Genomic DNA, 13,284 nt, shown 5'->3' with positions numbered 1-13,284 from the left:
TTCAAAGATGTATTATTTCAGTTGTAACAAGGCATCCCCAATTCACAGGATAGAGCAGGGCTCAGCAGCCTTTGGCACTCCAGTTGCTATAGAACTATAACCCCCAGCATAGACACTTGCTTAGCTATTCTTGTCACTTCTATAGCAGTAAATGGAGAATTCTGGAAGTTGTAGCTTCAGAAAAGCTGGAGTCCCATAGGTTGCCGATCCCTGTGAAAGCAGTGGGTGTCCAACTGCTGGTGCAGTATCCCATACTTAGGTGTATCTGCAAAGTTTGAGTTTATAATTGAATTTTTGTAAGGTTTTTGTCGTGCTATGGACTGTTACACCAGCAGATGGAGTAAGGCTAACCACTCCATTCCTCCCCCCTTCTTTGATAGGAGTGGGCTGGTCCATCTTCCTGTCAGGAAGGAGAGTTAGCTTGGCAAGGCTGGAGTGAAGGAGTATGTCCATCTGCTCTCGCTCCAAGGGCCTTATGGATCAGAGATCCAGCTCATCTGTGAGCACTACTACTCCAGAAATACTGGCCACAGAGGTTCTGCAAGCTACAGTCAGCAGAGTGATCAGCATTACAGCTATACAGACTCCACTGCAGTTGAGGGGAAACGTATTAAGACACACAGTTCAGGACAGACACACTGACAAGCCTGCCTTTCACAAGCGGACACCTATAACCACAAGTGCCAGCTTATTGCTGATATCAAGAGAATCAGGAGAGGAAGACTTTTACTGGCTCAGAGTGCCATCATCTACCACCATACTTAATCATCTGGGGGGTGAAATTGCACTTTGTACAAACTACTGCTGGATGTATTACACCTTATCCTTGGCATTTAGTAAAGTGAGACTTTTGTTCTTTTACTTCTGGCCTGATTCCTTGCACTATCTTTTCACTGCATCCATCCCCAGGGGCTTGCTGCACTGGAATAAGCTATTTCACTCCTATAGAGACAAATGGACTTGCAGCACTCATGCCTGACCTACCACGCCATTCATTTCAGAGGGTCCTGTGGGATATGGGGTCCCTGTTCTTGTGATCTGTGGGGATATCAATGGTCGAAACCCCACCAATAGTATCCGCTATAACTTGTTACAACCAGAATACTCCTTTAATATTAATTGTATTAAGCCTAGACCTTGTAGAGCAGTGTGCTATTATAATAGTTTAATATAGTTATTATACATAGTTGTCATTTGGTCACTATGTGTTTGTATTACTTGAGCATTGTATGATATCATTTACTTTTCCATTGTACAGCATGTCATTTTTGCAGAATATGGTGGTAACCATAACGTTGTTAATGCAATGTATGGAGCAGATATTAAGGCACCATATTGCAGTGTTTATATTTAGCATCGGATAATATAGTTACTTGACAGTATGCCATATTGAAGGCAGCACCACTCAAACTATTACACAGGGCAGCATCCATTGCAAGTCCAGCACAGATTAAAGGATGAAGGCAGCGATCCAGGATTTGAACACCTTCATCAGTGAAGAAGTCAGGAGGTGGAATGAGATATGCTTTTGTAAGTTTGGTCTGTTTTTCTTAAAGGTTAAGGCTAAGAGTTCTTGACAACAAGCTCTCTTATTTTGACTTCCTGAAAATGATTGATGACGGGAGGGCTTCAAAGTATGGACAAAGGCAAGAAATGATTATGACCATAGAGAATGTCCAGAATCTCAGCCCACAGAAGGTGCTTGTTAAGCTGAAAGAGTCTGTCAAGAACTCTCAGGAGGAACTGCATAAAGTAAGAACCTGTTGCTATATCTACTCTCCAGAATATTCTCACAGCGTTGTAACATCTAGTATGTTAAATCCATTTCAACATACTGTGCAGGTCATTAATTTTTTATAGAATTAACAAGACACCATGTCAGGGCTGGAGCACAACTATGTACAGTATGTATCCCATTAAATAGTCTGTCACCAGCAGAGGACACAAGGCAGTTCTTTTGGAACGTCTTCCTTGATCCTTCGAGGACAGGGGTCACTCCAGCTGGTGTGAAACTACAAATACCCATATACGTACGTGCCCGACTGTTCTCGGAACTCCCATAGAAGGGAAAGGAGCATAATGGTAGTTGTAGTTTCACAATGGCTGGCATGAACAAGGTTACTGACCCCTGCTATAGGATCTCTTCTTAGTGCAAAAAGACTGAAGTCAATGGTGATTGGAACTAGCAGAACCCTTAACATGAATGTTCATCTTTTAAGGGGTTTTCCAGTATTAGGATAAAATTTGGGCTGAGGCAGGGACTGGCATAAAATAACAAAATAAGCCCTTCTTAGCCATAGAACCATGGAATTGCTGTTCTGGTCCTTAGTACCACTCTTTGTTTACAGGACTGCAGCTCTAACGCCACGTTGAAAACACGTGAGCACTGCAGCCAATCACTGACCTCAAAGGTACAATGTTGAGGCCTGTTGTCATGACACTAGCACTGCAGCTCTGTAATAACAAACTAGCGGGTAGGATTGGAATAGCAGAGCTGGAGCGTGGTGATTCAGGGGTTAAATACAATAAAAAAAAATATTTTTTTTTATAAAAGTTCCTGTCTGTGCCTAAACTCTGAAAACCCCTTTAACATATCTTTAATTAGGGCGAGTTCTCACCAGTGTTAGGAATTCAAAGTTTTAACGGAATATAACGGAATTTTAGGACGGAATGCAAAATGGAACCCTTTAAAAGATATTCTGTTTCGCTCCGTCCTAATACATGTCTATGGGCACAAATAACGGTTCCATTTTGTTCCATTATACAAGACGGGGGAAAATGTCTCGTCAGCAGAAGTTTTTTTTCTGTCATGTATAACTAAACAAAACAGAACCGTTATTTGTGCCCATAGACATGTATTAGTACGGAGAAAAATTGAATGTCTTTTAAAGGGTTCCGTTTTGCATTCCGTCCTAAAATTCCGTTATAACTCTAACGGAACACTATAATGAAATTCCTGTGATAGGAAGAGTCCATCTTGGTGCAGCACCATTTTACAGCCAATTATATTTAATAAAAAAGGTACTCTTTTGGCAACCGTCGTCTTCATACATGTCCAATGTGACATCTTTCAGAATATGGAAGCAGTCATTGTGGCTGAAGTCCTCTTTATATATATATATATATATATATATATATATCCAATATGACTTCATATATGTTTCCAAGTATGGACGTCAACATAGCTTGTGTCTTCTCCATACATGCCCAATATAGCTGCTATGTACCTTTCCAAATCTGCAGAGGATCATTATGGCTGTTGTCCTCTTCTTAGCATAGATGGTCAATATGCATTTCCAAATACGAAAGTCATGTTTGTGGTTAATGTCCCCTTCGCTCATGCCAGTATGGCTGCAATGTATATTTCCAAATATGGAAGCTACTATTGTAGATGATGCCTTCTTTATATATGTCCAATATGGCTGCCATATACCAGTATCCCACAAAAGTGAGTACACCCCTCACATTTTTGTAAATATTTTATTATATCTTTTCATTGGAAAACACTGAAGATATGACACTTTGATACAATGTAAAGTAGTCAGTGTACAGCTTGTATAACAGTGTAAATTTGGTGTGCCCTCAACATAACTCAACACACAGCCATTAATGTCTAAACCACTGGCAACAAAAGTGAGTAGATCCCTAAGTAAAAATGGCCAAATTGTGCCCAATTAGACATTTTCCCTCCTCGTTAGTATTACAAGGTGAGGGAGCAGGTGAGTTAAATTTGTGGTATCGCTCTCACACTCTCTCTAAAAGTTCAACATGGCACCTCATGGTAAAGAACTCTCTGAGGATCTGAAAAAAGAATTTTTGCTCTACATAAAGATGGCCTAGGCCAGGGCTGGCCAACCTGCGGCTCTCCAGCTGTTGTAAAACTACAATTCCCACCATGCCCTGCTGTAGGCTGATAGCTGTAAGCAGTCTAGGCATGCTGGGAGTTGTAGTTTTGCAACAGCTGGAGAGCCACAGGTTGGCCAGCCCTGGCCTAGGATATAAGAAGATTGCCAACACCTTGAAACTGAGCTGCAGCGTGGTGGTCAAGACCATACAGTGGTTTAACAAGACAGGTTCCACTCAGAACAGGTTTCGCCATGGTCAACCAAAGAAGTTGAGTGCATGTGCTTATCTTCATATCCAGAGGTTGTCTTTTCAAAATAGACATATAAGTGCTGCCAGCATTGCTGCAGAGGTTAAAGGGGTGGGGGGGTCAGCCTGTCAGTTCTCAGACCATACACCGCACACAGCATCAAATTGGTCTGCATGGCGTCCGAGAAGTAAGCCTCTTCTTAAGATGATGCACAAGAAAGCCTGCAAACAGTTTGCTGAAGACAAGCAGACTAAGGACATGGATTACTAGAACCATGTCCTGTGGACTGATGAGACTGAGGAGACCAAGATGGTGTCAATCGTGTATGGCAGCAACCAGGTGAGGAGTACAAAGACAAGTGTGTCCTGCCTACAGTCAAACATAGTGTTGGGAGTGTCATGGTTTGGGGTTGCATGAGTGCTGCCGGCTGTGGGGAGCTACAGTTCATTGAAGGAACCATGAATGCCAACATGTACTGTGACATATTGAAGCAGATCATGATCCCCTCACTTCGGAAACTGGTCCGCAGGGCAGTATTCCAAACACACCTCCAAGACAACCACTGTCTTGCTAAAGAAACGGAGGGTAAAGGTGCTGGACTGGCCAAGCATGTCTCCAGTCCTAAAACCCATTGAGCATCTGTGAGGCATCCTCAAACGGAAGGTGGAGGAGCGCAAGGTCTCTAACATCCACCAGCTCCGTGATGTCGTCATGGAGGCATGGAGGTGTGGAAGAGGATTCCAGTGGCAACCTGTGAAGCTCTAGTAAACTCCATGCCCAAGAGAGTTAAGGCAGTTCTGGAAAATAATGGTGGCCACACAAAATATTAACACTTTGGGAACAATTTGGCCATTTTCACTTAGGGTTGTACTCCATTTTGTTGCCAGCAGTTTAGACATTAATGGCTTTGTGTAAGTTATTTTAAGGGCACACCAAATGTACACCTATACAAGCTGTACACTGACTACTTTACATTGTATCAAAGTGTCATATCTTTAGTGTTGTCCCATGAAAACATATAATAAAACATTCACAAAAATGTGAGTGGTGTACTCACTTTTGTGAGATACTGTATCTTTCCAAATATGAAAGCTACCATTGTGGATGATGCCTTCTTCATGCTTGTCCAATATGGCTGCCATATATGTTTCCAAATATAGACGTCAACATTGTGGTTGATGTTATCTGCACACATGTAAGACATGGCTACCATGTAGTGGCCAGAACCTTTTCCTACAGTATATCACTGATTATAAGATTGCTACCTCCCTTATCTCAGATATCTAAAGGTACCATAAACTTTGGCTCTGCTGAGCTCAGTATCACACTTGTCCTATCCCCACTTCCTGTGTTTGTCATTTCCTGCCTGTTTATGGTGGTGACATCTTGTCGGTCATCACCTCCCAAATCTATTGTAACAAAAAGTGAGTTGTACGAAAATGTATTGTTTTTACACAAAATTTGGGCAGGCTTAGGACACTTTGCCAATAAAGTCACAGCATATTATGCTTTGTACTGTTCCCAGAGTGACTGAAAAATAATTCAACCCCTTTCCTGTCACCTTCAGGCATTTTCTGCATTTGATAAGGACGACACTGGTACAATAAAGCCTTTTGAATTACATCGGATTCTTGACAGTTTCTGTTTTAAGCTTACGGACAAGCAATTCAAGTACGTCCTGAGTAAACTCGCGCTGAACAAGAATGACACAATAGACTGGAGAAGCTTCCTACATAATTTCTCCAACTTCACTGCCGAGGTATGAACAGCGCCTCACATAGAATTTTTTCTTTCCTTTGTTGTTCTCGCATGAAAAATTCCCGAATAAAACCTATAATTTAACTTGTAACTAGCTATTAATCACCTGACCGATGAAAACGTAAAAAATACAGCGCTGACATGCAAACAATACTACACTCTGAAAAAATAAGGCCTCGTCAGAACCGCTTGCGCTTGTCTGTCTACTGTATAGTTTGATTACCATGAATGGACGGACATTTTTACTAATGAGTGATGATTTTGTCTAGAGCCTGTGGCAAAAATAACAAAAAAATGAAAATGTCTGTCAAGATAAACACAATCATTATTACATGTTATATACAAGCACGGGCTGTTGGATGTGTAAGCGCGTAATGGTCACGGAAAATGCCCAGAATAAGAAATATGAGCCAATAGCTGTCTCTAGACTTCTCATGGAGGCATACCATAGAGGCAGACCATGCTGCTGCATTGGGGCCCCTGGCAAGAGTTGGTCCATCTAATCCTATTTTTTTTTTTTTTATTGAAATGGCTGTATTTAGACATTTTTTTTCTTTTTAGTAATTTGTTTTATTAAAAATGTGGCTTCATTTGGCTCCTGCAGCTTCTATATTTCACAGAATGTAGCAAGCTGCAGTGAAATCTTTCAGAGAACTCACCTGACGGTTCATTCTTAAATCCCTCTCTCTCCTTTCTTGAACAATCGTTCATGCTGATTTATGATCGAACCAAAGTTCAAAAAGTACAAATCAGCTTCAAAGATCATTCAGTAAAGGACAGAGATGGGCTGGAGAAGAAGCTGGGAATAACATACTGTAAATGGTATACTGTATATACAGTACTGTGAGAGTCAAAAGAAGCAAAAGTAAGTTTCTGTAAAAGTAAGTCGTATGACGGGATTTTCCCCCCATGAAGGAGGACTGATATAGGGCATGAGTGTAACTGTTCCCATAGATCCCTAGCATGTGATGGAGGCGGGGAGTCCCCACCAAATAGATACGGCAAATAGTATGTTTGAGGCGAGGGGAATGGCGCTATTGCGGGATGGTTCCGAATCCCGTGCCAGGATAATAAGAGGCCCCTAGACAGAGCGTTGACGTTACCAGCTGAAGAATGAAGCCTAGTTTTAGACCACATTAAAGGCATAAGTGATCAGTCTAGTCCATCTCTCTCCAATAAGGCAGACAAGGAGTTGCTCGTATACTTGTTAATGTCTAACCAATGTTGTAGTTGTATAGCTATGTAATATGATTTTATATCTGGTAGGCCAATCCCTCCTCTCTGCTTTGGTAAAAGAAAGAAGCTTATAGCTTAGTCTGGGATGGGAGTTTTTCCAAAGAAATTTGGAAAATAACCTTCTGACTTAAAAAAAAAAAAAAAAAAAGGAAGCTGGGAGATGTATGGGGCAACTTGCATCAGGTATAGGGATTTAGGTAGTATGTAAGTAGTAAGATAGTGTTTTCTCCCTATCCATGAGAGAAAAGGTATTCTATCTCTAGATAATTGTATGTGTATTTGTTTAAGCAAGGGGCGATAATTCAGCCAAGCAAAGGGAGTAGAAGCTTTCAGCCTCTCCATTTCCCCTGTTTCTAGAGTAATATTAAAAACTTATATATTACATATATAACGGTGTTATTCAGATATGGTGTATTTAGTCCCTGTATGGTGATATTATTTTGTTGCTGTATGGTTGTATTTACTTACACTTTATGTGACATTGGTATATAGGCAATTTACAGTATACATTTTCTACAGTGTCTGATGGTACCAGGAATTGTATAATATTGTTACTTAGCCAGTGTAAGGCACAGTTATGTGGGTGCTATCCTGTATGATGGCGACATGTAGTGATTATATGGTACACTGTATGACGGTACACCTTAGGGGGGTACACCAACAGAAGTTTCTACACAGGACGCCATCCAGCCTACTGTTGGCCCTGGGTGCAATTCATCTTTTCACATGGCATATGGACATGACAGAAAAAGATGTAATTGGTGGGCCATTAATCATAGGCGCACTGATTCTCCCAACTTGTAGCGAGCACCTGGGACCAGGGCACATGCCCTGGGTCTTCCAACACAAGGGATCTTTTCGTTAAGTTGGCATCCTCACCCATGGTACCCCAGGTTTCTTTAGAGTCTACAAACACCATTGCTCCCAAAATAGGGACAATGGCTCACCATAGAGTGCCTAAACATGTTCTCTCAACTAGTGGATAACACCTGGGACAGAGACGAAGATCCTAGGTCCTCTTGCAGCAGCAATTTCTACAGTAATGTGTGTTCCTCCCCTTGGCTAGTGCTTCCTGGTTCCCCAGGTATCTTTCAAGTCTACCAGCAACTCTGCTGCCCACAATTGGGCACTTTGGCTCCATAGATTGCCTAAATCAGTTTGTTGTGTGAAAGATTTTCATTGATGGAACAAACTACCTTTTATTTAATCATTAACTGCGGTCCCCGCACAAGGAACTTCAATTATTTTACATGATATTTGACTTAATTACATGTGGTAGCAAAGTATTGTGCTACAATGTTCACATGACTGTAGTTAAAATCTACAATATTTTACCACTTCTCAGTCTGAATGATTTGTAAGTGTAAAATCTATTAAAACACCCATCTTTCATTTTTATATGGTCACAGCCTGTTTCCACATGGGTGGAGAGAGTGGAGAGGGCCACTAGGCCAAGAACAGGTCAAGAGCTGACAATGAAGGACATTGTCAGACATATACAGGAGGTAATCGAGGCACGCTTTTACTCCATTACAAAGGACCTCTTCAACATAGATTATGCTGGCATCAATGTCATCTCAAAGGAAGACTTTCAAGAGTTTTTTCATAAAAATTTCATGTTGTTAACAGAAGAACAGGTAAGAAGAACTTTTTTTTTTATAAAAGGACAGTATACATTCGCTGTCCCATCTAATTGTTTTCAACTAGAATTCATATTAATTCTAGTTTATATCTTTTATAAGCTCCAGTGGCCATTGTTATATTTGGTTTTATGAAGTTATCTATGCTGTAATATCCATGTTTTTCATCTTGTAACTATTCCTTTTCTGTGAGCTCACATCCTGTGTCCTTCAGTTTTTTTTTCCTATTTGTCAATTATGCCTCACAGACCTGGAGAGAGGATTTTTCTTTGACCTCTCTCATCTTTTCTCAAGGTACAGTCAATAAATTACCTAAAGGCATATCCATTACATCTCCCTCACTGGAATTCTATATGCAACTGGTGTCACTAGGGGAATGAATATACAGAGTTCACTATCTTCCATTGCTTGTACAAGAGATTACCGCTCACACTCATCAGAGACTTCTCTCACATACATCGTGGCAGAAAAACACACCATAATTTTGGGACAGCAGCAACTGTTTTTTAACTAGAAGCTGGCTCAGTGATCAGCTAATTGCCACGAGTCTAGCTTCTTTGAATCCAGTGATAATTAATGATTGCCAGGGAAAACCATGGAAATTGCCAGTACAATAGAAATGTAGTCATGGAAGGCCAGCCATTCATGCCATTTATTCTTACAAAGTGGCGTATGTTGTAAATGGGCATTTTTAAAAACATTTCTTCCATCATTACTTCCTTGTCTACTTATTTACCTTCTAAATCTTTTTATCAGATAGCTCTCCTCTACTGCTTATTTCACAGTTATAAATATACATAGAACACTTTTGGTCTTTTAGCTTTAAAATGTTTATTTCTGTCCACAGTTTGACATTCTTTGGAACATGTTGCCTCTGAATCCATATGGTAATCTCAAATACCATGATTTCTTGAAGATGTTTAGCAGTGAAGTGCCGACCACTCCATTACCATTGTCACGTAATGCAGAACCAAACTATAAGCTAGAGTCTTCAGTCACACAAGGTCGGACATCAATGACCAGGCGACCTAAAACTGCACCATCCACCTTAAATAAACCATCTGTAAGTTCTGCTTTTTTATCATATAGTTACTTAATAAAAAAGAAACATTCACATTATTTTCCCATTTAAACAGGGCAGTAAAATGAGTCACATGGTGGTGACTAGGGATAGAATAAGATTCTGTTAACATCACATTTTGAACTACAATTATCGAAATTACTACTACGTAATGTAACCATGGTGTTTCTTTAGCAAACACCAAATGGTATGTATCCCTACCGATTTTTTTGACCAGAATACCATAGTAGACTACTATACACTCACCTAAAGAATTATTAAGAACACCTGTTCTATTTCTCATTACTGCAATTATCTAGTCAACCAATCACATGGCAGTTGCTTCAATGCATTTAGGGGTGTGGTCCTGGTCAAGACAATTTCCTGAACTCCAAACTAAATGTCAGAATGGGAAAGAAAGGTGATTTAAGCAATTTTGAGCGTGGCATGGTTGTTGGTGCCAGACGGGCCGGTCTGAGTATTTCACAATCTGCTCAGTTACTGGGATTTTCACGCACAACCATTTCTAGGGTTTACAAAGAATGGTGGGAAAAGGGAAAAACATCCAGTATGCGGCAGTCCTGTGGGCGAAAATGCCTTGTGGATGCTAGAGGTCAGAGGAGAATGGGCCGACTGATTCAAGCTGATAGAAGAGCAACGTTGACTGAAATAACCACTCGTTACAACAAAGGTATGCAGCAAAGCATTTGTGAAGCCACAACACGCACAACCTTGAGGCGGATGGGCTACAACAGCAGAAGACCACACCGGGTACCACTCATCTCCACTACAAATAGGAAAAAGAGGCTACAATTTGCACGAGCTCCCCAAAATTGGACTGTTGAAGACTGGAAAAATGTTGCCTGGTCTGATGAGTCTCGATTTCTGTTGAGACATTCAAATGGTAGAGTCTGAATTTGGCGTAAACAGAATGAGAACATGTACCCATCATGCCTTGTTACCACTGTGCAGGCTGGTGGTGGTGGTTTGATGGTGTGGGGGATGTTTTCTGGGCACACTTTAGGCCCCTTAGTGCCAATTGGGCATCGTTTAAATGCCACGGGCTACCTGAGCATTGTTTCTGACCATGTCCATCCCTTCATGACCACCATGTACCCATCCTCTGATGGCTACTTCCAGCAGGATAATGCACCATGTCACAAAGCTCGAATCATTTCAAATTGGTTTTTTGAACATGACAATGAGTTCACAGTACTAAAATGGCCCCCACAGTCACCAGATCTCAACCCAATAGAGCATCTTTGGGATGTGGTGGAACGGGAGCTTCGTGCCCTGGATGTGCATCCCTCAAATCTCCATCAACTGCAAGATGCTATCCTATCAATATGGGCCAACATTTCTAAAGAATGCTATCAGCACCTTATTGAATCAAAGCCACGTAGAATTAAGGCAGTTCTGAAGGCAAAAGGGGGTCCAACACCGTATTAGTATGGTGTTCCTAATAATTCTTTAGGTGAGTGTATACCGAGAGATATAGTAAAGAAAAAGTGCCACAATGAAATATTGTATTCTTCATACATTTCTGGACACTTGGTCATTCACATCTCACATTAGCTCATGGATTAAGAACTAAACATTATACCAATTTTCTTAGGATGGATCTATTAAAGGGGTTCTCCTGGAATGATTTAAAATGGCCACCGGTAACCTGTCCTAGAATGTGAGTAGGACTGGTTGCAACCACTTGCAGAGCTGTCTAGGGGGTAAGGAAGCGACACCTCATCACCAGGGGCGGACTGGGAACTTAAAGTGGCCCTGGAAAAAATACTGAAAGTAGCCCCTGTTTTGTAGTCGCGTCCAAATTGATGGATGGCAGGGCCAGCAATACCATATTGTGTCACATTATACCATCCCAACAGAGTCAAGTACCACAGTCCATCACAAAATACTGCCACCAGCAGCACAAAATACATCCCTAAAAACTTCTACTGGCTGGCCATGAGAAGGGTGCAGGTGGCCCCTTGGGCATCGGCTCACAGGGAAATTTCCCTGTAAGGTATATGGCTAATCTGCCCCTGTTCGCCACACACTACAGTGCTCTACAATAAATGGTAGCCATGATGAGAATACGATCCTTTCTAGAATATCCTATCATGGCTGAGCAGCCTGACAGAAAATCTCAGAACCCCTTTATTGACCTTCTCAGGGACAATATACCGTAGCCTACCAGAGAATTAGAGAGAATTAAAGGAAGCTGTTAAATTTACTATTTTGCAATGCATTCATTAAATATTGAGTTCTTGAAAAATTTTGCCACCACAAATGTGGCAAATTTTCACCTCATTTAATCAGCCCACAGCCTCATTTAATTGGCCCCCAGCCTCATTTAATCAGCCCACAGCCTCATTTAATTGGCCCCCAGCCTCATTTAATCAGCCCTCATGCCATAAGTCAGCCCCCAGCCTTTTAATCAGCCCCATGCCTCAGATCATTATCTTTCTTCTTCTTCCTGCCATCGGCTGTGCTGTGACCCATCGCACACAGCGTGAAGTCACAGAGCGTCGTCACACTGTGCGCAGGCACAGCACAGCCATCCGAGGACCAGGAAGCGGTGAGTACAGCGCCTTCACCGCTTCCTGGTCCTCTGGCACTAATGAGCGCTTTCATAATGGGGAGAAAAATATGGTATATATTTGATATATTAAACCTAAAAGTGTTAATATTAATAATCATTGTACATGTTAATGTTTGTCCATCATTGATCTCTTCTCATACATAGAAGCAGACCATACTCACATTACAGGGGGATCCCACATCCTCTTCACAGGCTGTCAAAGATGCATTAGACAGTCTTTTTAGTTAAATTGGTCCTATTCCGAACCTCATCATGCTGCTAAGGCCCTCAACTGTATCAGCTGTCATGTATTGGAGAACCTGAGTGAGAACAACTGTTTATCTGCAGCTCCACCAATGAAGCATTACACTGGTGCAATCCACACGTGAAACCTAATTTCTCAGCTCATAAGCCCCTCATAGAGTTTTCTAAACCAGAAAACTCCTCTAATGTCTGCTGGACTATGCTTTATACACAAGCTAGTTCTGCCAAAAACCAGACTGTCATTTAGAAGAACACTTGCTTATTTTCGCAAACCTTAACTGACCAGCACACCCAAAACAAGAAAAAAACCGGGAGAAAATCTAATCTGGTTCATCCTCTCTTCAGCTGATACCTGTTGGGTGGCAGAAGTTATTATCTAACAGTTTGCCGAATGTTGAAATATCAGTTTGTTGTATCTATCTGTGACCTTCTTCAGAATGACTAGGGACTAAGGAGGCCTTATATTTAGACCAGTGTATTACACATAGGGTGGCCAGACGTCCGGTTTTAGGCCATACAGTCCGGTTTTCTGGCTCCCTGTCCTTTGTCCAGGGCCTGGACGGACACAGAGATGTCCACCCTTTCAGTAGCTCACGCTCAGACAGTAGCATTGTGCTGTCTGAGCATGAGCTGCAGCAACTGACTGAGGCTTCTCTCA

The 13,284-nt window shown here is 41.5% G+C and overlaps 1 protein-coding gene across 2 annotated transcripts in view; it reads left to right on the top strand.

The window, feature by feature from the left end:
• The window catches only part of EFCAB6 (EF-hand calcium binding domain 6), a 180,030-nt gene that overhangs the window by 155,643 nt on the left and 11,103 nt on the right, over positions 1–13,284 (top strand). For both annotated transcript variants that reach the window (XM_040439180.1, XM_040439181.1), the window contains 4 exons: positions 1,557–1,752; positions 5,661–5,852; positions 8,497–8,724; positions 9,575–9,790. In XM_040439180.1, coding sequence (XP_040295114.1) covers positions 1,557–1,752; positions 5,661–5,852; positions 8,497–8,724; positions 9,575–9,790 — 832 coding nt within the window. The remainder of the gene's footprint in view (positions 1–1,556; positions 1,753–5,660; positions 5,853–8,496; positions 8,725–9,574; positions 9,791–13,284) is intronic.

The sequence above is a fragment of the Bufo bufo genome, chromosome 1 (assembly GCF_905171765.1).
Source record: "Bufo bufo chromosome 1, aBufBuf1.1, whole genome shotgun sequence".
Taxonomy (NCBI): domain Eukaryota; kingdom Metazoa; phylum Chordata; class Amphibia; order Anura; family Bufonidae; genus Bufo; species Bufo bufo.
Note: the sequence above shows the minus strand (reverse complement) of the source record. Positions and strands in the feature narration are given on the sequence as shown.